At 38.2% G+C, this 26050-nt stretch overlaps 12 protein-coding genes and 1 non-coding gene across 13 annotated transcripts; 7 read left to right on the top strand and 6 right to left on the bottom strand. All coding sequences in view use genetic code 12, as the record gives it.

The window, feature by feature from the left end:
* Positions 1–1593: 1593 nt before the first annotated feature.
* CPAR2_401460 (glutathione S-transferase family protein) lies at positions 1594–2307 on the top strand (the record flags this gene model as incomplete). The annotated part of the gene is made up of 1 exon (XM_036811028.1): positions 1594–2307. The coding sequence occupies one exon, from the start codon at positions 1594–1596 to the stop codon at positions 2305–2307; it is 714 nt and encodes a 237-aa protein (XP_036667506.1).
* A 118-nt stretch (positions 2308–2425) lies between these two features.
* On the bottom strand, positions 2426–4351 carry HGT17 (Hgt17p; the record flags this gene model as incomplete). Its single annotated transcript, XM_036811027.1, has 1 exon — positions 2426–4351. The coding sequence occupies one exon, from the start codon at positions 4349–4351 to the stop codon at positions 2426–2428; it is 1926 nt and encodes a 641-aa protein (XP_036667505.1).
* A 2618-nt stretch (positions 4352–6969) lies between these two features.
* MLP1 (Mlp1p) lies at positions 6970–12702 on the bottom strand (the record flags this gene model as incomplete). Its single annotated transcript, XM_036811026.1, has 1 exon — positions 6970–12702. One exon carries the CDS (start codon positions 12700–12702, stop codon positions 6970–6972), a length of 5733 nt encoding a protein of 1910 aa, XP_036667504.1.
* Positions 12703–13293: 591 nt separating this feature from the next.
* Positions 13294–13452, top strand: RPL40B (Rpl40bp; the record flags this gene model as incomplete). Its single annotated transcript, XM_036811025.1, has 1 exon — positions 13294–13452. The coding sequence occupies one exon, from the start codon at positions 13294–13296 to the stop codon at positions 13450–13452; it is 159 nt and encodes a 52-aa protein (XP_036667503.1).
* A 540-nt stretch (positions 13453–13992) lies between these two features.
* On the top strand, positions 13993–15483 carry ARH2 (NADPH-adrenodoxin reductase; the record flags this gene model as incomplete). Its single annotated transcript, XM_036811024.1, has 1 exon — positions 13993–15483. The coding sequence occupies one exon, from the start codon at positions 13993–13995 to the stop codon at positions 15481–15483; it is 1491 nt and encodes a 496-aa protein (XP_036667502.1).
* Positions 15484–15488: 5 nt separating this feature from the next.
* Positions 15489–16511, bottom strand: CPAR2_401410 (putative lipase; the record flags this gene model as incomplete). The annotated part of the gene is made up of 1 exon (XM_036811022.1): positions 15489–16511. One exon carries the CDS (start codon positions 16509–16511, stop codon positions 15489–15491), a length of 1023 nt encoding a protein of 340 aa, XP_036667501.1.
* A 111-nt stretch (positions 16512–16622) lies between these two features.
* CPAR2_401400 (uncharacterized protein) lies at positions 16623–17306 on the bottom strand (the record flags this gene model as incomplete). The annotated part of the gene is made up of 1 exon (XM_036811021.1): positions 16623–17306. One exon carries the CDS (start codon positions 17304–17306, stop codon positions 16623–16625), a length of 684 nt encoding a protein of 227 aa, XP_036667500.1.
* Positions 17307–17476: 170 nt separating this feature from the next.
* Positions 17477–17734, bottom strand: CPAR2_401390 (uncharacterized protein; the record flags this gene model as incomplete). Its single annotated transcript, XM_036811020.1, has 1 exon — positions 17477–17734. The coding sequence occupies one exon, from the start codon at positions 17732–17734 to the stop codon at positions 17477–17479; it is 258 nt and encodes an 85-aa protein (XP_036667499.1).
* Positions 17735–17988: 254 nt separating this feature from the next.
* ASK1 (Ask1p) lies at positions 17989–19446 on the top strand (the record flags this gene model as incomplete). Its single annotated transcript, XM_036811019.1, has 1 exon — positions 17989–19446. One exon carries the CDS (start codon positions 17989–17991, stop codon positions 19444–19446), a length of 1458 nt encoding a protein of 485 aa, XP_036667498.1.
* Positions 19447–19934: 488 nt separating this feature from the next.
* CRD2 (Crd2p) lies at positions 19935–20168 on the top strand (the record flags this gene model as incomplete). The annotated part of the gene is made up of 1 exon (XM_036811018.1): positions 19935–20168. One exon carries the CDS (start codon positions 19935–19937, stop codon positions 20166–20168), a length of 234 nt encoding a protein of 77 aa, XP_036667497.1.
* A 466-nt stretch (positions 20169–20634) lies between these two features.
* On the top strand, positions 20635–20706 carry CPAR2_t_cp_Asp(GUC)_82. The gene has a single exon. It is a non-coding gene; the product is annotated as a tRNA-Asp (tRNA).
* Positions 20707–23368: 2662 nt separating this feature from the next.
* Positions 23369–24655, top strand: AGP2 (Agp2p; the record flags this gene model as incomplete). The annotated part of the gene is made up of 1 exon (XM_036811017.1): positions 23369–24655. One exon carries the CDS (start codon positions 23369–23371, stop codon positions 24653–24655), a length of 1287 nt encoding a protein of 428 aa, XP_036667496.1.
* Positions 24656–24761: 106 nt separating this feature from the next.
* Positions 24762–25430, bottom strand: DAG7 (Dag7p; the record flags this gene model as incomplete). Its single annotated transcript, XM_036811016.1, has 1 exon — positions 24762–25430. The coding sequence occupies one exon, from the start codon at positions 25428–25430 to the stop codon at positions 24762–24764; it is 669 nt and encodes a 222-aa protein (XP_036667495.1).
* Positions 25431–26050: the final 620 nt, after the last annotated feature.

The following is a 26050-nucleotide window of genomic DNA, read 5'->3' as shown; positions in this document are numbered from 1 at the left end:
TGAAACCATGCTGGTGTCACACATCAATATCACACGTTTTCTTTCTTAAGAAAAAAAAAGCGATCTGGTTTTTGCGACACTTGTTGCACATAACATACCCCCCCCCCTCTCCACCACTTTGAGGTACTTTCTCTCGTTTACCACACAAATGTTGGTATGTGATGTATACACCATGAGATCAACAAATACCAACTCACCACACTAGAATCAAGATATCAAGAAGTATTGGTTGAGCAAAATCTTGCAGGCAGCAATAAAATGCCGGTTATACTATGGAGTCATATCAAATAAAATTCTACAAGAAATACATACAAAAGTCAAACATAGATGCAGAACAAGTAATCACCCGTTTTGAAGAATTCATCGAAGACTTCCAATGGGTCTTTATAGAAAAAAGTGATGCATATAAAGTACAACCGACACAAAAATGTTGTTGGACTTTGACGTTTTGTAAATGTATTGGTCCAGGAAAATAATCATCTCACTCTTTTCTGACCAACATACTCCAAAAGCACAATAGACGCTGTACGGTACGGCAAACAATGATCCATCCGTTACTGTAGTTGAAAGAAAGCTATTATATATATAAAAAAAAACAGAGGTAAGGGAATTTTGCAACACTATTTATACCCCAGACTTTTTTCTTTGAGAAGATAAATGCGTGACAGGGGAAACGGTGTGAGAAATAAAAATCAAAAAGGGAGAAGGGAGAGCTTGAGTGGTGATGTCTTGTAAATCTCTTTTGATACACGCACAAAGTAACAACTTATATTTAGTTTTTGGTTATTTTGATTCTTTGTTGGAATGTTAAGAAAGCGAAGGTTGTTTGAAGAATTGAGTTACCACGAACGATATTGCTGTCGTATCTTTATTTGAAAGACTTACCTTTCGTGTTGGTTGCGACGCAGAAAGCGCACACTCTCTGTTTTTGCTGGATTTTGTTGTGAATTGATTTTGTTGATATCCTGTTTATTGTTAAAAAGTCGCATTTGGCTGATTTTCATTTGCAACTTTTTCAGTCAGAAGTGAATAATATAAATAGGACTCAATTCTTCCTAGAATTGAGTTATTTAACTCTATAAAAGTAATAATGAGGAAAAAATGTTTTGTGTTTAATAACATTAACTTAAGCCTTTTGCCTAGCAATTGGCGTTGAGTTAATTCCCACCAATATCACTGCATTTACGACATATTGATAATAGCAAGACGCAACCTCAATTGAGTACACTTTGTATTTTGATAGCAGATGTCTATGCTTTGCAAATTATTTTATTTATAACGCTCTTGGTGTATTTGCGGTTAGTCGTATTTTGTCCGTTTGCTGCTGTTTGGTAAATGGGGTATAAATCGACAATCGTGTATTTAACTCAAACGAGTTTACTGCATGACATTGGTGCAAGTACTCAATCGGTTAAGGCCGCGCAAGATAAGGAGAGGGAGTGTACATGGCTCATTTTGTTTTTTTTCTGCGCCACAGTTTTCGCAATCGCCCAAAGGAGGAGAAATAAAATAATTACTCAGCAAATAACAGACTCAGCTGAGGTTTGATCTTTCTCTACAATCACCTTCAATTGTTAACCATACTACTCCATCATGTCACAGCCAATTAAGCTATACACATGGGGAACCCCTAACGGATTCAAAGTTTCCATCTTTTTGGAATTTCTTGGTCTCAAATACGATGCTATTCCAGTAGACATCGGTAAGAATGAACCCAAGTCTGATTGGTTTGTCAAATTGAACCCCAATGGACGTATCCCCACCATTGAAGATCCCAACTTCAAGTCTGATAATGGTGGCAGTAGTGGTAGTGGACCATTGGTTTTAAGTCAAACAGGTGCTATATTGCAATATCTTGCAGACACTTATGATAAACAACACAAGTTTAGTTACCCTTATGGCACTGCTGAATACTACAAGACTTTGGAGTACTTGATTTTCCAAGTTAGTGAAAATGGACCCATCCAAGGTCAGGCTAACCACTTTATCTTGTATGCGAAAGAAAAAGTACCATATGCTATTAATAGGTACACTACCGATGTCAAGAGGATTTATGGTGTTTACGAAGACATATTGTCAAGAAACAAAGCTAATGACGGAAAGTATTTAGTCGGTGATCGTTATACTGTTGCTGACTTTGCCTTGTTTGGATGGGCAGTTCGTTTGAAAGCTTTGGATATCGATATTCATCAATGGCCATTATTGGGTAAATGGCATGATGCTTTGGAATCCTTGCCAGAAGTTCAAAGAGGTATTAGAGCAGTGCCACCAAAGTGGCTAAACGATGATGATACAGCGAAAGCGTAGACACGTATTATTAGTCCGATAGCATTCTACAACCAGCCAAGTAAACTCTTCTATCTCCATCTTTGTAAAAACGCGTGTACTAAATCTCATATATAAATCAAGAACTAAACATTTGTCACTAAATCTTCTTTTCGTCATCGTCATCATCGTCATCATCGTGCTGTCTTCTAGAGCCACCACCACCATTCGAAGCTTTACCCTCATCATGTTTCATCAAATCTTCAACCAATTCAACGCTGGGCTTATTCTTTTCCAAATCGAAGTGAATATGGTCGAATCCAGTATTACCTCTGCTATTTGTGTACTTGACTTTATGAATCTGTGAATGATCAGGAACCAACTTGTTACAACGTCTCAAATCATACCATGGTAACGTAAACACTTCTTCGATAGATTCTAAACTTCTACCTTTCAATTCAGGAAGGAAGAATGCCCAAACTAATGAGATGCACAAAACACCAACGAAAAAGTAGAAAGCTCCGTATGAATTCATAGCAATCATCATCTTGGGTAATGCCTTGGAGTTACCATATTGATTAGCAAAATGTAAAATCATAACCAATGATTGAGCAAAAGATCTAATACCAAGAGGGAAAATCTCACCACCAATCAAATATTGTATAGAGTTGAACCCAACTGTCCAAAATGTACCACTCAAAAAGATTGCTGCCAAAGCACCTTGACTTGCCCTCTTTGCTGATCCAGTAATTACAACTCCCTTTTCAGCAGCTTCAGGAACCACTGTCAAAAAGATGGCATAGTATAACAAACACATCATTTGACCACAAATACCAATATAAATGGCTCTTTTCCTACCCAAGATATCAATAATGAAAAATGCTGAAAGGTAAGCTGACACAAACTTCACAACACCCAAGACGGCCGACATTTTCAAAGTACCAATACCAGTCACACCAATCAAGGAAAACAATTCCGAGGCATAAATTGTCACAGCATTGGCACCACTCCACTGACCCAACACTTGAGTTGCACCAGCAATAAAGACAAATCTGTAAGCAATACTCTTTACGGTAACAATTTGTTTAAACATTGACCACAATGATTGATTCTTGGTGGCCTCCTTTTCTGCCATTACTTGTTCATTGATATCACTAATTTCTGCAATAATGTATGGATGATCATTTGGCAAATGCCTCAATTTACTCAATTTGTCAATAGCCTCTTGAGATTTGCCATGCTTCAACAACCAACGAGGACTTTCAACACACCAGAAAAATGAACTGATAAAGATCAAACCAGCCATGATAATTTTGGTGGATAATGTGACTCTCCATTGCTTGTCATTGGGTGAACCATCACTGGTTTCACTAGGGATATGCAATGCTGATCCATAATTGGCAAAATAACTCAACATGATACCCAAATACACGGCACCAGCAAAGATACAATTGGCCATACCACGAATAGGACTGGGGGCAACTTCTGACATGTACACAGGACCAATAGATGTAGTTTGTCCAATAGCCAACCCTTCAATCAAACGACCAGCGTATAATTGACCAACAGAATTTGATGAAATTTCAATAATAACCCCAACAACCCAAAGAATACAAACCAACTGCAAAGCTCTAATTCTTCCCAAGAAATCAACTGATTTCATGGCAATGATGGCACCACCAATAGATCCCAATTGCACCATTGATGTGATATTTGACTTCAAATTGGCAAGCTCATTCTCCGACTTGGATTCATCACTAAGACCAAACCGTTGTTTAAATGCAGGAAGAGCAATATTTCCCGAAATATTACCTTCATCTAAACCCCTACCAGCACCAAACATACCAAACACAAAGATACTCAAGTATAAAGTTTTGTTGAAAATCTGTGGTGGGTGATCAGTGGTATCAACAGAAAATCTAAATCTTGACCAGAAAGATTTCTTGTTGTCATCTTCGTGACTTGGATATGGTTCTGCTGTGATTACATCTTGAGATTTCTCACTTTGCACATCATTGGCTTTATTTGATTCAACTTGTGTAACTGCAGCATCAGATTTTTCATATTTCTTCGAAAGTGGGAACATCATAATCTCGCTTGTAGATCCTTCTTTAATAATAATATACGTCAAACTTTGAATTTGTCTTGGCTAAAGTTGATGCTTTATTTTTTTTCTTAGGTGGGAATCCCTGCAGTCAAATAAAAGATAAATATGTCAAAGGGTCGAAAGGAGATACTGCTCTACTTATATATATATATTTCAAATCAAGGAAGGAGTAGAAAGTTAGATAGCACATTGTGTTGCAGGTGTAGGAAGCGTTATTGGGGGCTTGCAGTGTAATGTATGCATCGGCCCGTTCTATTACTTTTGTTTCTTTTTTCTTTTGTGTACAATAGTGCAAAGCCTTACTATGGATGTCTATTGTTAATCTTCCCCACTTACACTCCCCGGAGGTATTCGTGAACAACAAAAGCAAAGTCTCTTAGTGCAATATTACTATCAGAAAACTTTTGCATGAAAAGCGCTTTTTTTCTTAATATGTGGAAATGATATATTTTTTTTTTTTGTTGAGTTCCATTCTGGTTTAAAGTTTTCTGCAACCACGGCTAAATGATGCATTTGTACAAAAATAGGTTAATTAGGTTAACTAACTTTATATGCATGGGAGAAAGGTGGGGAAAAGAAAAAGGTATTCTTGGAAAGGAAATTTAACGCAATTGAAGACGTGAAAAACTAAGCACTAGCTAGAGCCAAGACCTCGGAGCTTTCAATGAATGTAAATGCTTGGCTAGCCAAACCTCACGGGGTTGTTGAAACTATATTTAGAAACGACAACGATATTTGATGTACAGTTGTTTGCTCATCGTTTCCAATGTGTAGTCAGAGGCAATACCCATGTTTACAGGGGAGTCTATTTAGTGTTAATGGCCTGGTAGTCACTTCTTGACTTCTTTTTTTTTTTTATTACTAATTCGACTTCTCAACTCGTAATCTTCACCTTTGACGTGTGTTTTCGTTTTACGCCGTGTTTCTCGGAGTTTCTTTGCATTTAGTTTTCACCCATGTCACACAAAACCGCATTTGTTTTGGCTTTCGTGAAAGAAACAAAAAAAAAAAAGCAAACGGGAAAACAATAGAACACGAAAAGGATTTGAGCAACAAGTGCAGCAAGACTTTTGCATTGTTATGTTAGCGTCGTGTTTCATAAGGTGGTATGCTTCCAACGTCAAGTAACAAGAGCCAGTTGCCCAAATGATGTCAACTTCGCCACTGTTGACTCAATGAGCACACGTGGGTCTATCTTTGCAAAGTCTTGTTAGTGCCACTTGGTTATGTAAACTTCCCCTCCATAACTGTCATTGTATTTTTTCGCATATTCAAAAAGGTGGGGTTGAGTGTGACTAAAAACTTATTTGCTATTTGTTTACTGTATTTATTGTCTATTATTTATTGTTTGTTGTGGTTATTGTTGTATTGTTACATTCTAAATTTCACTTGACTTTATTAACAATCATATGATGCAACACAAACTGAAACCTAAAAAAAACATCACGTAATGATTAAATATCAGACGACAATTGGGCAATGAGCAAAGCAATAAACTTTATCGTCTTACAACGTGTTTGAGAGGAGTTTTGAATTCATTTCGTAATAACTCAAAATTTTGCTAGTGTAACCCGCCTTGAAGGGAGGAAATCAAGTCTAAACTTTTTAGTCCCTTCATTTTTTTTTAGTTCTTCTTTAGAGAAAGAGGGGAGGAGAAGATAATCCCGGAGTTGTTCAACTAAGAAGAGGCCAACAAAAAATAAAAACGATGTAATCAAAACGTTTTCTTTGAAACCTCATTCTTTCAATCAACAGTAATCAAATCTGTGTTGGAGAAAAAGGGTGTGGGGGTAAAGCACATATACCCCTCCTCCTTTGCGTTATTTCTTTTTTTTTTTTTTCTTTTTGTTGTATGCAAATCGTTCCGATGTTCTATTTTACATTTATCAAACGTTGATATGCACCTACAACTAAATAGTAAGGATAAGGAATAATCCGGAGTACACGTGTGCAATGCACACCCTAACCTAATTAAATAAAAATCCACCTCCATGAAGAGTGATGATATTTTGTTTCACCTTTTCTCTCTCTCGTTCGTTTAGTTTTCCCCGCACGGAGCTAAGATCCTTGTAAACAATAGAGCCTCGAGAGAGATCGGAACAAAAAACCAACCGAGAGATTCAAAATGGGAGTGTTTATTGTTCAAAAGAATTCATATTGTACAGCTAGATAAAACAATATATCTTATCCTAATAAATTGGAGAACACAAAACTACTTAATTTCTTTCTAGAATTATTTTGTGTAATTATTGCTTAGTTCAAGTCTAAATTTAGTCGTGTAACTGTTGCCAAAAATAAATACCATATTGAGGGGAAAAGGTTTACAGCTGTTTAAGTGATTGCCCCTGTCATTCTCAAACATAACCATCAAAACACATCACTTGAATGCTGGTCAATTTTCCCCACCATTTTTTTGAGTTCAAGGTCCTTCTTAGCAACTTCTTTCCCACACTGCCCTACGAAGGCTAACCTGCTAATATTACTGTATACATATTATTAGAATGTACAAAACGAGTCTATATCATAAGGATTACCCAGTCGTGATATCGGAAACACTTCCCTCTGCCGTATCCCACCTCTCCTCCCCGTTTCTTTGTTTACCCTTGTCTAGTCTTTTTAACTTTTGGTCTTTCATCATGGAACGATCTTTTGCGCTCATTAATTGGAGAACCTCCTTGCTTCTCTTCTGACAATTTGGGGTTTCTTGGTTCAGTTCTTGCTATTTCAGGACGTTTTACAACCAATGCAGATTCAGAACCTGGAACAATGGGGGATGCAATTGAAAGTTTTTTAATGGCCGGTTTGGTTATGGGAGGCGTAATTGTTGTTGTCGTTGTTGTCGTTGTTTGTGGTTGTTGTTGTATACTAGGTGTCTGCTGTTGTACACTAGGTGTCTGCTTTTCTTGCTCTTCTTTGTTTGTAGCTTGAGCTTCTGTGGATTTTGGTTCTACCTTTTGCGTGGGTGGTTTAGATGCACCAGAGACATCATTTGATGTTGAAGCTTCCAATTTTGATTGCGCTTGTGGTTGCGCTTGTGGTTGCGCTTGTGGTTGCGCTTGTGGTTGCGCTTGTGATTGCACTTGTGGTTGTATCACAGTAGACACATCGTTTGGTTTGTGCAGTGGTAATTGTTTATTCGAAGCACCAGTAGTACCAACTGGTTGCGAAACATGGGTATTGGGTTGTGATGTGAATGAGGGTTCTGATGTCTGAGGTGTTGTGCTTCCTGCTCCAAAAGTACTTGTTTTCGTGAAACCAGAATGATTGGTTGATTGTTGCACTGGTGCTTGACCCAGTTGATATTGAGCGATTCGTTGCAGTTGTACACCTTGCACAGGTGCGGCTTGCGATGATTGACCAAAGGTAGAGTTTTTTTGAAAACCACCCACTCGTGGTTGAGTTGTTGGACGTGCCACTGGTTGAGTTGTTTCCTGGGCTGTTAATTGTGACGTAGGTTGAGATGATGGTTTCACTTTCGATTCAGCTTCATACTTTTCAACTTTTCTTGTCAACATCTTCATCTTAAACTCAAACTTCTTCTCAACCTCTTGTGTTGTCTTGGTCTTTTCTTGTTCAATTCTCTGTTGTACCTCATTCCTCGTCTTATCCAAAAGCTGTTGAAGTTCATTGTACTTGGTCAGTGAGACATTTGAATCACTACCACCAGTGGCTGAAGACTCGAGCGATTTGCGTAATTCCTCCTTCTCTTTGTTAAACTCAGTCTTTAATTTCGCCTCCAACGCAAACAATTTCTTGACCAACTCATTCTTTTCACGTATCAAACCACCATTCTCCTCTTTTAAAACATTGAGTTGCTTATTCAACTCTTCAACTTTCCGTTGAACTTTCAAATCTTGAGCACCGGAAGGAGAAACTTGTTTACTTTGTAAGGTGTCGATTTTATCCTTCAATTGTTTCAACTCCTTCTCCTTCGAATCGATGATTTCTTTTTCTCTAGTGGCGTGCTCTTGCTTCAATGTCTTGATTCTATCGTTAGCTTTGTTTTTCAATTTATCCATTTGCTCTTGCATTCTAATAATTTCAGGTGGCGGACCTTTGGGTTCCTCCGGTTTCTTTGCTAATGCATTTGTTGAAATGGCCTTGAGACGAGCATTTTCCTCTTCGAGTAAGCGTAATTTCTGCTGATCAATTCCAACTTGATTGTTTTGTGTCTGGGAGCTTTGTTTAACAGTATCTAACTCATTTTTCAATTTAGTAAAATCTGTTTTCAATTTTGCAAGCTCAGCATCCTTTCTTTTTATTTCATATGCAAGATCATTTGTATGTTCCTTCAAGTTATTAATTTGTTGCAACTGACTTGCAAGTTGATTCTGCTCTTTCTCGTTGCCACTCAAATTCAACGTGCCTATATTATCCTTCAATGAATGGAGAGTAGTAATTTCTCTTTCCATGCTCTCAATCTTGACCTTCAAGTTTGAATTTTCTTCCTCAACTGCTGATAACTTGGTATCACTACCCTCCTTTTCACGACGAAGATATTCAATAACCTGCTTAACGTTATTCGATTCACCATCTTCGCCATTTTCGGATGTTCCACCCAACTCCAAACGATCAAGTAAAAGCCTATTCTGATCTTCCAACTCTGCCCGCTTGGTCTTGGCAAGATTCCTTTCATTCTCCAAATCCAACCTGCTGACGCTTAGCTCACCCTCTAAATCTTTTAACTTTTTGTTAATTATTTCTTTTTCCTGCTTAAGCAGGGTTATGATATACTCGTTGTTTACCACTTTGTCTTTTATAGTTTTTATCTCTTCTGCCAATGATGTATTCTTTTCAGCCTCCATATCCAACTTACTCTGCAAAACAACCACTGTTTTCTTTTCATTTTCAAGTTTCCCATTTGCATCATCAAGTCTATCTTCATATATTCTTTCCAAACTGTCGAACTTTACAGCCTTACCTTCAACTTCTATAAATTTACGTTGCAATGCATTATAATCAGCGACAAACTTTTCCTTTTCTTTTTCCAATTCTTGTGCCTTGTCATCATTTGCTTTTTTCAATGTAGTAATCTCATCATCTGCATCTTTCCTCTCCTTGGCAAGCTCAGCGTATTTTGCCTCCCAAGAAGTCTTCTCTTCATGAAATGTTTTAACCTTGTCAGCTATAGCAGTTTCCTTATCATTTACCAACTTTGTCAACCCCACAAGCCTGTCTCCTGCGCTTTTCAAATCTTCTTGCAATTGTTTAACTTCTGGTTTACTGTATGCATTGAGTGTTGCATCCTTCAATCTGGCGTTCAACTCCACAATCCGTTTGTCCTTCTCCGATACCTCATTCTTCAAATGTAACAACTGTAAACTCAAATCATTGATTTGCTCCAACTTCGTGTTCTGAGCCTTGAATGTCTTTTCCGATTGGTTAGACAAAGTCTGAAGTCTTTCTTCACGTTCATTGAGCTTTCTCTGTAAATTCTGGGCTGCCTCGGTTGAATCATTAAGTTTTGCGGTAATCTCCTTGATTGAATCATCTCTTTCCCTCAACATTGCCTGCAAATTCACAACTAAATCATTCAATTTCATCTTGTCTTCTCTCAACGATGTGAGCTCGTTATTGAGCGATAATTGCATCCTATTGGCAAAGTCTTTCTCTTGTTGTAAAGTAGCCAATAATGTATTATTCTGCGCAAGATTTGCTTGTAATTCCCGAAGGTCTTGAGATTTTTGCCTTAATTGGTCTTCCAATTTTTGTGCCTGTTTACTCCAAAATGCCAACTCTGATTTGACTTGGCTCTTTTCAGCCACTGCCAAGTCAATCGATTTCTGAGTAGTTGACAATCTCACCTCTGTCAATTCGAGGGACTTGTTTGCAACAGAAAGTTGTGTTGCAAGTTCATTCTTGGTCTGTTTTACTTTCTCCAACTCCTCATTTGCCTTTTTCAATGTATCAGCTGACTCCTCTTTCATTTTCTTAATGACGGACTCATATTCCTCGATCTTTTTAGTTAGCTCTATATTTGGTACCGACTGGTTGACACCAACTACCCCGTCTGCCATTTTAGTGTTGAGTTTTCGAAGAGCATCTCTCTCACTTGTAACTGCGATAAGCTTAGCATTCGCACCTTCCAATTCGCTGTCCAAAGTCATTATAGCCTCTTGAGCCTCTTCTATGGCTTGTAAATTGTTGCTTTCCTCCTCTGAATTTTCCAACTTCCTTGTCAATTGTCTCACAGCTGTAAGCAAATCTTGATTCTTTTGTCGAAGCTCAATAATATTCTTGAATGTTAGCAATCTTTCTGATACCAACTTGTCAGAATCAGACTCAAATGATTCGTCAAAATTGCCCGTGCGGTCTAGGATCTTCTCAATCTTACTCCTCTCAATTAATGCAAGAGGTTCATCGTTGTTGTCTCTAATATGCGAATGTATGAGAAAATAGCAAATTTGCCTGCCCAAGTCCTTCACGACCTGCTTCAAAGAAATTATCTCATTCTCGTAATCAACGCCCGTTGATTTGAGCTTTTTACAATCTTTTTCAAGTGCCACATTGTCAGCACGAAGACGGTCTATTTTCACATTCAACTCTGATACCAAGGTTTCATAAAATTGGATTTGATCCTTATAATTTGCAATGGCAGGTTTTCTAGCATCGAGCTCAATGACAAAATTCTCCAATTCCTTTTCCAACTTTTCCCTTTGTATTCTCTCAACCGTAAGCTGTTTCTTCACATGGTTGTATTCGGCAAACAAATTGGGTAATGAAATTCTAGAAAGTTCCGAATCATCATTTGAGTCAAGAATTCGTTCCTTGTCACCAATTTGTGCATTTAGTGCCGATTCCATCCTTTCAAGCTTTTCTTCCAATTCATCAATCAATTTCTCTTGTGAGGATATTGTTGAGTTAAGAACATCTATATTTTCATCCGCTTTCCTTTTGAGCTCTTCGGAGTACGCTTCCAACTGTTCAATTCGTGTAGCACGTTGTTCGCTTTGAAGCTTAGTCAATTCCAACAAGTCCTGGTTTGCGTTGGATTCTTCTATAATTTTGGACTCAACAGACCTAAGTTTCGACTCAGTAGCAGACTTTTTGGCAGACTCAGTTTTCAATGATGCCTCAAGATCTGAAATTGTTTTCTCGTGTCTCTTGACTAACTGTTCGAGACTCTCTGACTTGACACTCAATCTATTAACTTTTGACTCAGATTGTGACTGCTCCGATTCGTACTTTTGCAACAAACTTGTATAATTCAGTTGTGCTGATTTTAATTGCTCATCATACCAGAGTTTTTGATCTTTCAAAAAATTAGCCTCGTTTGTAGCCTTTGTTAATTGCAAACTGATAGCAAACTTTTCATTTTCCGATCTATTGTACTCCATTGTGATCTGGTTTAACTTTTTACTTTGAGCTACGTTTGCAGATGATAACTCCTCAAGTTTTTCCATGTGTTTAATTTCTTGATAACTTTGTTTCTCATTCAATTCTCTCAATTCTAAAGCCTTTTCCGAGCTTAGTCTCTTGTACTCACTAACTTGCACGGACAATTGTTGATTCGAAAGTTCTAGCTCTTTGACCTTGACTTCTTGCTTTTTCAATTTTGAGGTTAATTGTGCATTTTCATCCCGTAATGTAAGCAACGAGTTATCAGCCTCGGAATACTTTTCTTGAAGCGAACTGATTGTGTTTCTTGAGTTTGTGAAAGTCTCTTCGAGCTTTGATTTGATTTGATTGTTTTGAGTCTGTAATTTTTCAAACTCATGTGCTTTCGCCACAAGTGCATTCAATATATGACGATTTTTTACTCCGTGAAGCGTATTTTCGTCAATTGATAGAAACTTACTCAACGCTGTTTTTGACTCCCCTTCAAGAATACCACCATCATGAGTGTGTGGCAAAATATCATTTCTTATTGGTGAACTTGCTACTTCTTGAGTCGAGTTGTAAAGCTCCGAATGCTCATTGTCTGGGGCCACATCAAACAACTTGGGAGTTGTAATGGTTTCTTGATCCTTAAGTGGGGGTAAAGATTTTGAAGGTGTTGTGTATTGCTGTTTGTCTGAGGCGGGCGGTTGTAGAAATGAAGTATGAGGATCCTCATGCATCAGTTCGTCCTCCACCCTTGATCCTTCATCATCATTTTTCGGTATTACTTTATTCTCATCAGTTTCCCGTCTTTCGGGTCTTTTAGATGACTGATCACCATCGTTGGAGGTTGATTGTTGAGATGTTTCGTTTCCTTGTGATTGACCAGAGGTTTCAATTGTTTCCTTATCGTGTGCGCCACTTGCGGAAAGTTTCTGAAGGTCGCCTTCGGTATCCGCCTCATGATCATTCTTTTTCTGCCTTTCAATTGATGGCTTGTCTTCACCCATACTCGGTAAATAGAGCAATTATGTCTATGGACTTTCAATGTCTTGCGATGTTCACAATGCTCGCAATTGTTTATTTTTCTGCCTACCTGGGAGATCAAGCCGCAGATTCAATTACCGTTTTGGATGTAGCTCAAAGACAAAGCGAAATCTCTCATGTATATATTTGACAAGTAGTGATTGTTGTATACGAGTAGTACCCAAAGACCCAACCCTGTATGATCTAAAGAGGTTTGCTGCCACCACTGAGAGGTAATTGTAGTGTTATTTTCCCACAAAACAACGAAATTTGTAAACTACACTCATTGGAATAGCTGGCTGACTGGCTGGCTAACTAACACACACACACTCTCTCTTGCTGGTGGGGCTATTATATAAAGTTGGACCCCTTTGAGACTATCGTCTAGTTCATTCTTGGGGTGCAACGTCATTGTGAAGTATTTGAGGGCTATAGCCCTCAATCTATATCAAGTTATAGTTCATCACGTGACAGTTTACTACGCAGGCAGACGAAGAGAAAAAAGAAAAAGAAAATATCAACCGCACGTACAAAATTTCCACCAATCTCTTAACTAACATCATCTACAACCAACCATGATTGAACCATCATTGAAAGCATTAGCTTCGAAATACAATTGTGAAAAATCAATCTGTCGTATCTGTTACGCTAGATTGCCACCAAGAGCAACCAACTGTCGTAAGAGAAAGTGTGGTCACTCCAACCAATTAAGACCAAAGAAGAAGTTGAAGTAATCTATTTGGATCTTCTTCCCGATATTGACAGAACATATGATGTTGTCATTTGCAGTATATTAGACGATAGAGGAATATACCATGTCTTTTGAAATATATCAGTTTATCAAACATGGAGTTATCAGAAGTCAGGGTTTCATTTTGTTTGGTATAACATATGATGGCAATATTCTTTTGAATGGAAAATGAAGGAAGGAAATAGAAGAGTGTCACGACAGTTTATATTTGTGTGTTTAATAAAAAATATTATACGAAGAACAACTATGGGAGGGAGGAACAACACTAGAAGGTGTTAGAGCCAACGAAAATTAGACCTTTACTGGTTATGATCTTTCCGCAACGTAGAAGATTATCACTTTTTTATGGGAATTAAGCAAGACATTTCGCTCTTATCTGTGAGTCGCAGTCTCTATTTTTCTCTCTACATGGTCTCGGCACCAATTTGACCGATCTATGCTCGTTCGGTATCGGATACATGGTCGATGCTTTGTTTCTCGTTCCGGACACCGAGTAGCTAGCATTTCATTTCTTTCCACAGCAATGACACTAACATTCTTTAAAGTGCGAGGTTTTGCTACCGCTACACGGCTATTCAAGCCTTTCAAAGTTGCTGTCATTGGCACCGGTCCTGGCGGATTTTACACGGCGCATCATTTACTCAATAAATCAAGCCCTGATAAACGGATTCACCTCGATTTTTTTGAGAAGCTTCCCACGCCGTTCGGCTTGAGTAGATATGGTGTTGCTCCCGATCACCCTGAAGTTAAAAATTGTGAAGAATTCATGACGGATATAATGGCTGACTTTCAGTCATCGGAAAGACATCGTGTCAGATTCATCGGTAATGTTGAGATAGGCAAGGATATTGAGTTGAAAGAGTTGGAGAAAAACTACAATGCAATTGTACTAGCATATGGGTGTACTTCAGCTGATAATAAGTTAAATGTTCCTGGTACGGATCAACCCGGGGTGATTTCAGCTCGACAGTTTGTCAATTGGTACAATGGCCACCCAGATTGCTATAGCTCAAAAAATCCATATACGCCACCTCCTTTGAATAAAATAGAAGATGTTACAATTATTGGAAATGGGAATGTGGCGTTAGATGTTGCTCGTATACTATTGGCTGACCCAATACAACACTGGCACGCGACAGATATTTCGGTGGAGGCGGAGGCCTTGTTGGAAAAGAGTACTGTCAAGAATGTCAATATCGTCGCCAGACGGGGCATACTAGAGTCCGCGTTCTCAAATAAAGAAATCAGGGAGTTGTTTGAATTGAAAGATGCCAAATTTGAGCCACTAGATGAAGGCTTATTGGACAGTGTTGCCACAAAGAAATTGGGTAGAGTGGAGAAACGTAGGGTGTCGCTACTTGAAAAATACAACAAACGTATAGGCTCGGAAGGCCTGTCTAAACGTAAGTGGACATTACGATACCTACTTTCGCCAGTTGAATTCTTATCCAGTGATGAAGGAATCAAAGCAACCAAGTTTGTCAAGAATGAACCTATTAATGACCCACTCCTTCCAGGAAGAGTGAAAGCTACTGATGAATCTGTGGAAATCAAGAATGAACTCGTCATTCTATCAATCGGGTACCAAGGGACCTCAATCAAAGGATTTGAAGAGGCTGGGGTTTGGTTTGAAGATAACAAATTACACAATAGAGGAGGTCGAGTACTTTCTCGAGAATCCAAAGGGGAAAATAAAGAAAACTTGACATACAAGACTGGATGGTACACTTCTGGCTGGATAAAGAACGGTCCTAAGGGAGTCATTGCTGTGACAATGATGGACTCATTTGACACTGCTGCTAATATTCTTGAGGACTTGACCAACGGCAATTACATCAAAGTTGATGAAGCTAAAGATATTACCGAATCCGACGTTTTCAAATCGCTTCAGGATGTTGTGTATTGGGATAATTGGGAGAAACTAAACAACTACGAACTAAGAAAAGGTAAAAAGTTGGACAAGAGCCGTTTCAAAGTATGTAATAAAAACGACATGATAGAGATTTGTAAATAGATGTATTAATGCTGGCAACTTGTAATCTTCCTAAAATAATGTGTATGCTCAAATTTCCCCAACTTGTTGGGCCAAAACGTAGACGGTTTGATGTTGAGATCTTTCAAACCTGTTGCTTTAACCTCATCATCTCTTTTTCCAAAGAATCCACTGTGGTCTAAGCCTCTTCTGTCAATATCCGACTCCTCGTGTGGCAAGTCTCTTTTATCTATAAAGTATTCATAGCCAGCGTGTGCTAACATGGGTGGCAAAGATGGTATGATATCATGTCTATGAACAACCCTAATGAATCCTCTGGAAAAATCATGGCTACTTTCAATTTCCTTAGCAACTTCTTCAGAGTCAAAAATCGTGTCAATGAAATCAGCAAATTCTTGGTTTCCCACCCTTGGACCTCCAAATGTAACAACCAATGGGTCATATCCCAACAACATAAACTCAATTCCACTCATCACCGTGAAAGCAGCGCCCAAGGAATGGCCTGCAATTAAAAATTGGTAATTGGGATATTGATTTTTCATCTTGATACCAGCACTGATAATTGCACCTGAATTGTCCTTTAAAAAATTGTAAAATCCACGATGCACCCTACAATTTTTGCATTCCATTTGGATATAGGGCTCGCCATCTTTAAAGTCTTTATCGTACACAATTGGCGTATACTTTATTGGGAAAAAGTTTAAATCTGTAAACCAGTCACGTCGTGAGGCGGATCCTCTAAAAACCAAAATTATGGCCTTTCGTCGATGATCCAAAGCATAGAACCCAGTTCCAACTTCATTCAATCTATTAAAATCAAAAATTCGTACAATCTCAACATCTTGTAATATTGAATTCTTGCATGCATTTAATGGACAGTGTGTATCCGGATCGCTCAAGACGCCCGTTGAGAGCCCCTTCGTCACGCAATACGCCACTGACGCTAAATTGGCAAACTGCACTAATTTGACATAATCCTTGGAATTGGAAGACTGCTCAAAGGAATGACATAGTGATATAAATAACGTTATGAAGAATAGCTTCATCATATGATACAAGTCAAAGGCATGCTTTTGTAAAAAAAGCAGCTTCGGGAAGAATGAAAAAAGAAATTATGAAGTTGGTCAGGAAAATGGTATTGGTTTTAGATGTTGAAAATGTTATGCACATCTCAGCTCTTGATGCAATTTATTGCACTTTACAGTACAAAAATATAACCCACAAAGGGGGCATCTTGAGTAGTTTGACTTGGTGCCACAAATACAACATAGTCTCACCTTTGGTCTTGATCTTTCCATAGTTCTAGTTTTGGAATCTTTTGAGTTACTTACGTCAAAAAACTGAAAGTTCGAAGAAAGGATTGTGTTGATCGATATTAGGTTTCTTTCTTCTTCATAGTACAGATTCAAATTTCTTCGAGCTGCCAATATCCTTTTCGTAGCTGCGGTATTTCCTTGTCTCGACTTTTGTGAGTTGTTTCTATTATCCCTAGTGGAGTGTATACTAGTGTATGCGAAATTTTTAGGCAACTCGAAACCTTTGGTAGATGATTCTTGATTCAACTCCACCAACCTCTTTTGTACTACCCTTTCTAATTGTATTTGTTGGGCTGATTTTGACGGACCGATGTTCTTACTATCGTTATTGGCTTGAGTTTGTGCATTGAATAATTGGTTTAAATTGTAATTGACTTTTGTTCTTCCTTTTTTATTTGGTGGCCCTTCACCCCCTTCATCGTTACGACGTCTTGGACCCATCAGCCTTGCTGTGTGATTTATAGACGAGCTGAAATATATCGTAGATGCATTTGCGCCACTGGATTTGGGGACTTCTTCAACCAACATTGTGTGTGATGGTAAAGAGCAAAGAGGTTAGTTATTTTTTTCCTTTTGCAAATGTTGAAGATTTCTACAGGAACTAATGCAAACAAAACTCTATATTGCTTCTACTTCACCTATGTACAAATTATCATCAACTTCGTAATCAAATGAGGGTTTGTCCATTCCTTAATATTTCATTTATCCAGCTCCTTTAAACTATCTTGAATTTCTTCGTGGCTAAATGGTTGGTCCTCTCTAGCCTTATCTAGCATTGGCTTTATACCTTGCTTGGCCAAGTTGGCATTGATACAAGTGATATAAGTGTCCCAAAACTCGGTACATTCATTTTCAATCGATTTGCCTTTCAAAAACTTTTCAGTGTACCACTTGTTAAAACAATCATCATAAGCATTCTTAGCAGGCGTGCATTCTGGAGCAAAAGAAACCGACATAATATTTCCCATAACCGAGAGTGCAAGAAGTGTAAATGTGAAGTATCGTGGTGCACAAGTGAGGAAAGTTGAGGATTTTGGAGCCAATTTCCGTTAATGAGATATTTAGTGGTAGCTCTTGGCCCAACCCATAGGGTCGTGCCAAACGCGACAATAAAGTAGATGCACTGTTTTTTTTTTTATCGCGAGTTCGGGGAAATGAAAACAACAAAACGGGACTAACCATTTTTCTTTTGTTTCTAAAGTCCCACACCATGAAGAGGCTATCCATAGCACCTCCTACGTCGAGGAGGAAATCTGGTGCTGCATCTCTGGAAGATCACAATGCAAGAAAAGTTTTGGAGCAATTGGATCAAGACACCACTTTGGTACTTCAAGATATAGACAAGAATATTTCACGCGCGAATGCAATCATAAATGACAAATTGAAGCCGGTGATTCAAGAGTATGGAGTTGAAAGCTGGAAAGTGTGGCACAATTCAGGGTTTTGGAAAAAGTTTTTTGAGCAATCAGCCAATGTGGTGTTGAATAGTTTTGAAACACCGATAAACGAAATACAATCAAGCTCCAATTTTTTAAGTGAGATGGAAGATGAAATTGTCGAGGAACAACCTAGAACACTTACTTCGTTGGATACCAAACGGCCTGATTTGAAACACGTTGTTGATGAAGACACCGCCACATGGTCTACTGAGCAACATAATCCTGGTCGACAAATCTCGGCATCTACACCGCAAAGAGGGCAACCACAAACGCAACTGCACAGATCAAGATTTGCAGCAGCGCCGAAAATGGAAAAATTGCCAGAAAATGTTCATTTGGAACCTCCAAACTCTTATGGCACTAGACTATCACCAACAAGGCGTCATCTGAAAGCATCGCCAATGCGAGTCCAAACAATACGTCAATCACTCGATGCTTTACACAGGATTTCCATATCACCTCGCAAGCAAAGAACTCCGATCACATCCAGAAATACAGCAATTCAAAACTTACTCAACTCGTCCCCCACATTTCCTGAACCACCCGTGTTGCAATCTGAAATAGGTAGTGAAGTATCGAGACTCCCCAGTCAACAAACTCCCGGTCGCAGTTCAGATCATGAAGGGCATTTGCAAAAGTTCCCAAACACTCCAAAATATTCCTCCTCCCGGTATAGTAACTCATCTGCCAATACGCCATTAGCCGTGAGAGATGACGAAGATGAAAATGATCTACAGCCACCAAGATTAGAAAGTGATGCAAATCAACCAAGTTCTGGACCACCATTGGAAAGTGATTCAAGTGAGGACCCGTTGCCTGCATTGAACACAATTGAATTGAAAAGTGGAAGAAAAAGGTCACAAACTCCACCAGCACAAGGATCAAGTAAAAGAAGGTCCATTGAAAGGAGGTCAAGTGATCGTCGTGAGACCCTTGAAGAGGATAACGTCTTTCTAGATAAATCACTGAGACGACGCAAACGAAATTCGAACGCCAATGCAGCGCATAATGATGACAACAGCGATTATTCACGATCGATTTCCCAAATTTATGCTGAAGGAATTTCAAGCGTGAGAGATGATGGATCCAAGGAGGACACTGAAGTCAAAGAAGTGTTGGTTGATGCAACCATTGATACAACCCATGGTGGAACGAAGGAAGTCACGGAAACATTGACTGGTGATTTGGGTCCATTTAAGGAGCGTTGGAAGAAGCTTTCTAACCTTTGATATATAGAGGGGTAGTGGGGATATAGTTCTGGTAAATGTATTATAATTGATGTTGTTAGTGGCTAATACGTGCTACACCATGCAACAAGCACAGCCTTTGATATAGTTACTTAAATGATGCAAATCATAAACAATGCTTGTCTGATACAAAGTGCAGAGACCTTCTATGCCAAGAACTAGGGGGACATCTTTGTTCCCTAATATGAAAATTCCCTTGAAAACCTCAAAATTGATAAGACAAAAGATAAGATGATTACTTTTGTTTAGGAGTGATGACAAATTATTCGATTTTGATTGGTCAGCTGCGGCACACAAAATGTGTGTCGCGCATCATGCGGTTTGGAACCATGCAAAAATGACTGCAAAAAAATGGAAAAAAAAACCCAAATTGTAGATTATAAATAAACCAAGGAATCCATCTGAAGGACCAACATTTGCTAATACTTTTTCCTTTCCGTTCATACAACTACAAAGACTTTTACATTATAATGACTTCTTGCACAGCTTCTCATTGCGTATGCGCTCAAAAGGCAACCTGTTCTTGTGGTGCACATCCAGCAAACCATTGTGTTTGTGAAAAAGCTGCTCAAGAGAATGTAACGCCGTCAGCATCAGATGCATGCCCATGTGGTAAGCGTGAAAAGGATTCATGTACATGTGGTGCCGATGCTCATTGTCATGGAGAAAGAGAAGGTGAAATTGATTTTACAAACTTGAAATAGGTATACATAATGGATTGAGATAGGTTTATAATATTTAATAAAGGTTAATTATGGATTACATTTTTTATTTGTAAGTTGTCATAATTTAATTGTAAAATTTAAAGATGAGATGGGGAAACAGGAAAGTGGTTGATATTGTTGATTCAGTATTTTATGAGAATACTCTAGCTCTTCCATGTTGCCGATTTTTTCCAACTCCCCACTTATCCTACCTAGAGAAGCCGTGTATCTAATCTGAAGCGTTATCTTTGGTGACAATATATATAGTTATTGTTCAAAATTGCGTGAGCAAGTCCAAAACTTTTTCCTTCCTCGACGGCTTTTCGTGTATAAAGTCTTTATGCGTTTTTATTCAACTCTAAATGATATTGGACCAATTTTGTTTGTTGGAGTTATGGTATTTCTACATCGAAAAGTGTATTATGTGCCCTTTTGGAAAGCCTCAAGGATTTTTTGAAGAAAATTGTCCCAGATAGTTTAGTGGCTAGAATTACCGTTTGTCGCATGGTAGACCAGGGTTCAATTCCCTGTCTGGGAGCATTCCTTTTTTTTTTGCTTCTGCTCCGTTTATTGAAGTGTTGCATCCTTTGTCCTTTGGTGATTCTGGAAGGGCGATATGAATAGGTCAATTTCAAGGGATTGTATAGACTCCATTTCCGACTGTCGAATTAGATTACTCAAAAATTTAAGGTTTCAACTCAACAGACAAAGTTTTTAAAAATGGTTTAGGTGTGGTACCCCTGACTGAAGGCTCATATCATTTAGATCTTACGCGACTTAACATACTTATCACTTTCTCATAACCATTGTTCTACTCCTTCGTGATCTCTATTGTATGAATGCTGGAATCGCAGTTTCGAATTGGCAATTCGGTAATTCCCGCACGCTTGAGTTCTCTCTTATTAATTACAAATATTACTTAAACCCGGTGGGTCATTGTGTAACTCTTGTGAGTTCATAAAGAACTAGATGTAAAATTTTTCTCAACTTTAATGTCGTGTGAGAAGATTCTAAAGGTCGTGTCGCTTGACGAATAGAGGCATTTCTATTGCAAAAAATTCTCATCGGTAGCAACTATAACCCATTATGCATATAGGTAGTGTAAATCATATCAATTTATGCAAACGAGCTGCAAGAAACTGATGGCCATTTAGTTTAGAATGGTTTAGTCAAGAGCTAAGTTGCCGTATGTAGAATAGTCATGCGGTATTTAATGGTCGAAAAGTAGTGTAAGTGTGCTCAAATCAATACTTAGACCAACTCATTCTAAATAGCCTATACTATGGTCCACTATGTTACGAGTAGTAACCAAACAAGACTGATCAAGAAAATCTTTTTACAATGAGTAAATTCGACTTATAAAATGTCAAAAAAGTTAAAAAAAAATAAGCTTAGTCTTGATAGAAGAAAACCTCAACATTATGGGTCTTGATCAACTCGTTTCGATCTCCACATTCCAAATAAGTATAATTTGACCAAAAATGGTATAACACCCCACTTTTCTCTTGTGTTGATCATAGTTGACATCCCGTGACCAATGTTCTCGGACATAAACGACAATACAAAACTCGCAATTTCGTTTCTTTTGAGCCAATGAACGGAATTTTGTTTGAAATGTGTCACAATCGCGCACTTTGCATAAAAACACAATAAAATCAAAATTTCTTTTTCTCCTAATTGCTCTACTAAGTGCAATACCCAAAACATATGATGGAGAAAACAGCTATAGGATGAAGCACTGTTGGTGCGTAAGCAATAGCTAAGATTAGTGAGCTGTTGGTGGAGGGGATCATGCGGTTCCATATGTAAGTTTAGGCATATGTGCGTATAGAGTTTTTATGCAGTCTAAAGCCCACTTAAAAAAGTGTAAGGAAGTTACGTCATAACGAAACTAGATACGAGATTCGTAACTTTGGCACCAAAGCGCAAGATGTTATACACACCCAAGGGCACAGTAGTTCAGTTACCATTGTAGGCTCTCTCATAGCTATTACCATCTAATTCTGTCTTTCGTCATAAAGACTCCAAGCTTCTTCAAAGAGAAAGTCTCTGATTTCTTTTCTAATGCTTTGGATTTTTTGTGCAACCGCGGATTCCTTATTGTCAAAAAGCATAGATTGGTTTTGCACAGCGGCAAAACTGCAGCATTTGGAAAAACGCCTAAAACAAAGACAAAGGGAATCGGTCTACGGATCATTTTACTCTTATTGTATAAAGGAGACTTTACGGATGACCCAATCAACCCAAAACACAATGTGGATTTATCAGCGGTTGTTGGTTTACACGATAATGTGAGCAAGTGTCACTGCGAGACAAAAAGAAACAAAAGCTGCATCTGTCATAGCTACGTCGGGAATGCCGTCAGTTTCTTCTCATGTACGGGGAAAAGCCTTAATAAATAAACTGCTGCAGTGCTATTTGTAATGCAATTTTGCATTCTTTATTTTTGTTTTTTATTTTTATTTCAATTTTTGCATTTAAAAATTTTCATAACAATAAACAATCTATAGTTGTAAATCTATCGAAGAACCCAAAATCAGATAAATAAAGGTCTGTGTTCCCACAGAAAGCGAGAAGATACTTTTTACGGACTTTTAGCTTTTGGTCTGAATTTCTCTTTATTTATATTTAACAATTGTACATTCTCCTACCATCATCATTTTGAGATCACTCTCCATTTCACAAGCTACACCATTCCTTCCCAATTTCCTGTTCTTTACATATAGAGACATTTCTCCAAACCCACACATGATTACCATTACTCATGTGGTTTAAGAAAAACGACAAACAAAGTGTCGAAAAGGACACAAACTCCCTCAATGAGAAAGCACTCAACAAGAGATCCAATGAAGAACAAGAATTGTTCACTGATACATCTAGTTACAACACCGATAAAGCTTCGAGCGTAGATGGTCCTGGTTCTACAAAAAGAACATTGTACAATAGACATTTGCAACTTATAGCCATTGGTGGTTCAATTGGTACTGGGTTATTTGTCACCATTGGTACCACCGGTTTAGTCAATGGAGGGCCATTGGGGCTCTTGATGTCGTACTGCATATCAACATTGTTGGTTCTTTTGTTGACAACCGCCACGGGAGAAATGGTGCTGTACATGCCAGTAGACTCGCCGTTCTTAAATATGGCAGGTAGGGTCATTGATCCTGCTTTTGAAGCTGCTGCCTCTTAATTTTTGGTTGATGCAGGCACTTTATATCCCCACCGAAATCACTGCCGTTAATACCATTATTCATTTTTGGCGTGATGACTATTCACCTGCAATTACATTTGTTATTCAAATTGTCATATACGCTGTCATCAACATGTATGCGGTAAGAGTATTTGGTGAATGTGAATTTTGGTTTTCATTGGCAAAGTTGATTCTTTGCATAGGGTTGCTATTTTTCACATTGATCACCATGTGTGGTGGTAATCCCAAACATGATGCATTTGGGTTTAGAAACTGGCATGTGGCTGGTGGCCCCATTGGAATGAAGTATGCTACGGGGAGCTTGGGTAGATTTCAAGGGTTCTTGGCTTCGCTTCGATTATCAAGTTCTTTCACTTGTGTTGGAAGTGAATACGTTAGTATGACTGCTGGTGAATGTGTCAACCCTAGAGTCAATATGGCGATTGCTTTTAGAACTGTTTTGTATCGTTTGGTGTTTTTCTACGTTGGGGGAGCATTATCAGTTTCAATCTTGATTGCCTACAATGACCCCAGATATGTTGAATTAACGTCAGCAAGTGCCAATGGTGCTTCTTCACCATACGTTGTTGCCATGCAAAATATGGGAGTTCAAGTGCTATCGCACATTGTCAATGCAGTCATTGTCACAGCAGCGTTTTCCGCTGGTTGTTCATACACTTATACATCATCTCGATGTTTATACAATTTGGCGAAAAAGGGGTTTGTTCCTAAATTTTTCAGAATTTGTACCAAAAAGGGTATTCCTATTTATTGTGTTCTCCTTTCATGTTGTTTTGCATTATTGTCATTATTACAATTGGGTAGATCTGGAAGTGTTGCATTAAATTATATGTTCAATTTGGTCACTGGTGCTCAAATTCTCAATTATGGATTCATGGGTATAACATATATTGGGTTTTATCATGCCGTTAAAGCACAAGGCATTGATCGAAGAAAATTCACTTATAGATCATGGTTCCAACCATATTCCATTTATTTCGCTACATTCATTTATTGGTGCATTATTGGATGTTTAGGATACCAAGTGTTTTTACCAGGTATGTGGAAAGTTGACGATTTCCTATTCAGTTATGTTATGATTTTTGTTTCATTGGCTGTGTTTATTGCATGGAAACTTTTCAAAAGGACCAAATTTATCAAACCAAGAGATGCCGATTTGACAACTGGTCTTGATGAGATTGAGGCTCATGAAGCTGAATTTTATGCACAAATGGAGGAAAGTAGTCAAGATGAAAAGAAGAGCAGGTGGAAGAGTTATTTGAACTGGGTGTTTTAGACTTTTTGTAACATTATTATCTTGTAGGTATTAGACATCGTTAAAGGACTACATATATAGTGAAGAGCACGTTTTTTCTATATCAATTCACAAAATTGTATACAAACTACAACCATTCCCAAGTGATATCGATTTTACCCAAACTCTTATCAGCCAACTGAGTGAATGCTGAAGGGGAGAAATCCAAATCGTTATAAGCACAACCTTCACATCTATCAACCACTTTGACATCAACAGACTTGCCTTGATAATGAGCTCTGATTTTTCTACCACATAATGGATTATGGTTGGGGTTGTTGTCAACATCGTGTTCATCATACAACTCATGCGAGATGGCAATAATGTAATCGGAATCCTGACTAGTAACTCCACATGCACCCATTCCGGTGCTGTAGTAAGTACCTTCTCCTGATTGAACTGAGCCAGATGGTTCAGATGAAGAAACGGCCAGTGATTGTGATTGTAAAGGTGAAGATGATGATGGAGATTCAGCAATGGTGTTACTATCTGATGGAAGGATGTTTTGGGAAGTCAGTGTCGTTGGTGGGGCAACATCTGAAATTGAAGTTGTTGAAAGTGCAGCTTCGTCTGTATTTGCACCAGCACCAGCATCGGCTGTTTCAGTAGTGGCTAAAGTAGGCGTATGTGTGACACCACTTTGGTCAACAATGACGGTGGTGTAAGCAGTAACAAAGACAGTGTGAACACCTGGTGCTGGAGCTCCATTAATAAATGTAAATAAACTGGCGAGGGCCGCAAGGTATGTAATTCTCATTTTTTCAGTATATTGTTGTTTTTAATGGTATCTAATTAAAATGATTGTACAAGTGGGAACTTGAAAGGAGCGTGTGAATTTTGGTAATGAAAGGAGTGGATGTTGCAAACAGGACAACTAGAATGGAGTTTGATGACAAAGGTTTGAATAAAAGGAGTGAATACCTTGAAATAAGTGACGATAAAGTTTTGGAATAAAAGAGTAAAGGATTGTGAACTTTTTTAAAAAAAAAAGGAAAATGTAACGTCTTTATATATTCTACATTGAAAGGAGATACAACAGTTTGGTTCTTTTTTGCATATTGGCCCATCTTTCAGTCTTTTCGTTTCATATTTCACTGGTGCAACAAAGAAAATAAAACTGCAAAAGAAAAATAATAAAAAATAAAAACAATAATACTAAAAAGGTACGCTAAAGAACACAATAACGAAAAAATTAAACCATTTCTATTGCATCACCCCTTCCTTTGAGTAAAGAAAACAAACAAATATATCACACTACTCTAGTCCTCCAAAAACTGACACATACCACTTCTTACTCAACCTACAACCCACCCATGTCTTCTCGACCGATAATACCAAGGAGACGGGGTGCCCAACTGTAAAAGAGGTTTGTGAAAA

The sequence above is a fragment of the Candida parapsilosis genome, contig 006372 (assembly GCF_000182765.1).
Source record: "Candida parapsilosis strain CDC317 annotated contig 006372".
NCBI classification, from domain to species: Eukaryota; Fungi; Ascomycota; class Pichiomycetes; order Serinales; family Debaryomycetaceae; genus Lodderomyces; species Lodderomyces parapsilosis.
The sequence above is the reverse complement of the archived record's forward strand: the minus strand, read 5'-3'. Positions and strand labels throughout refer to the sequence as shown.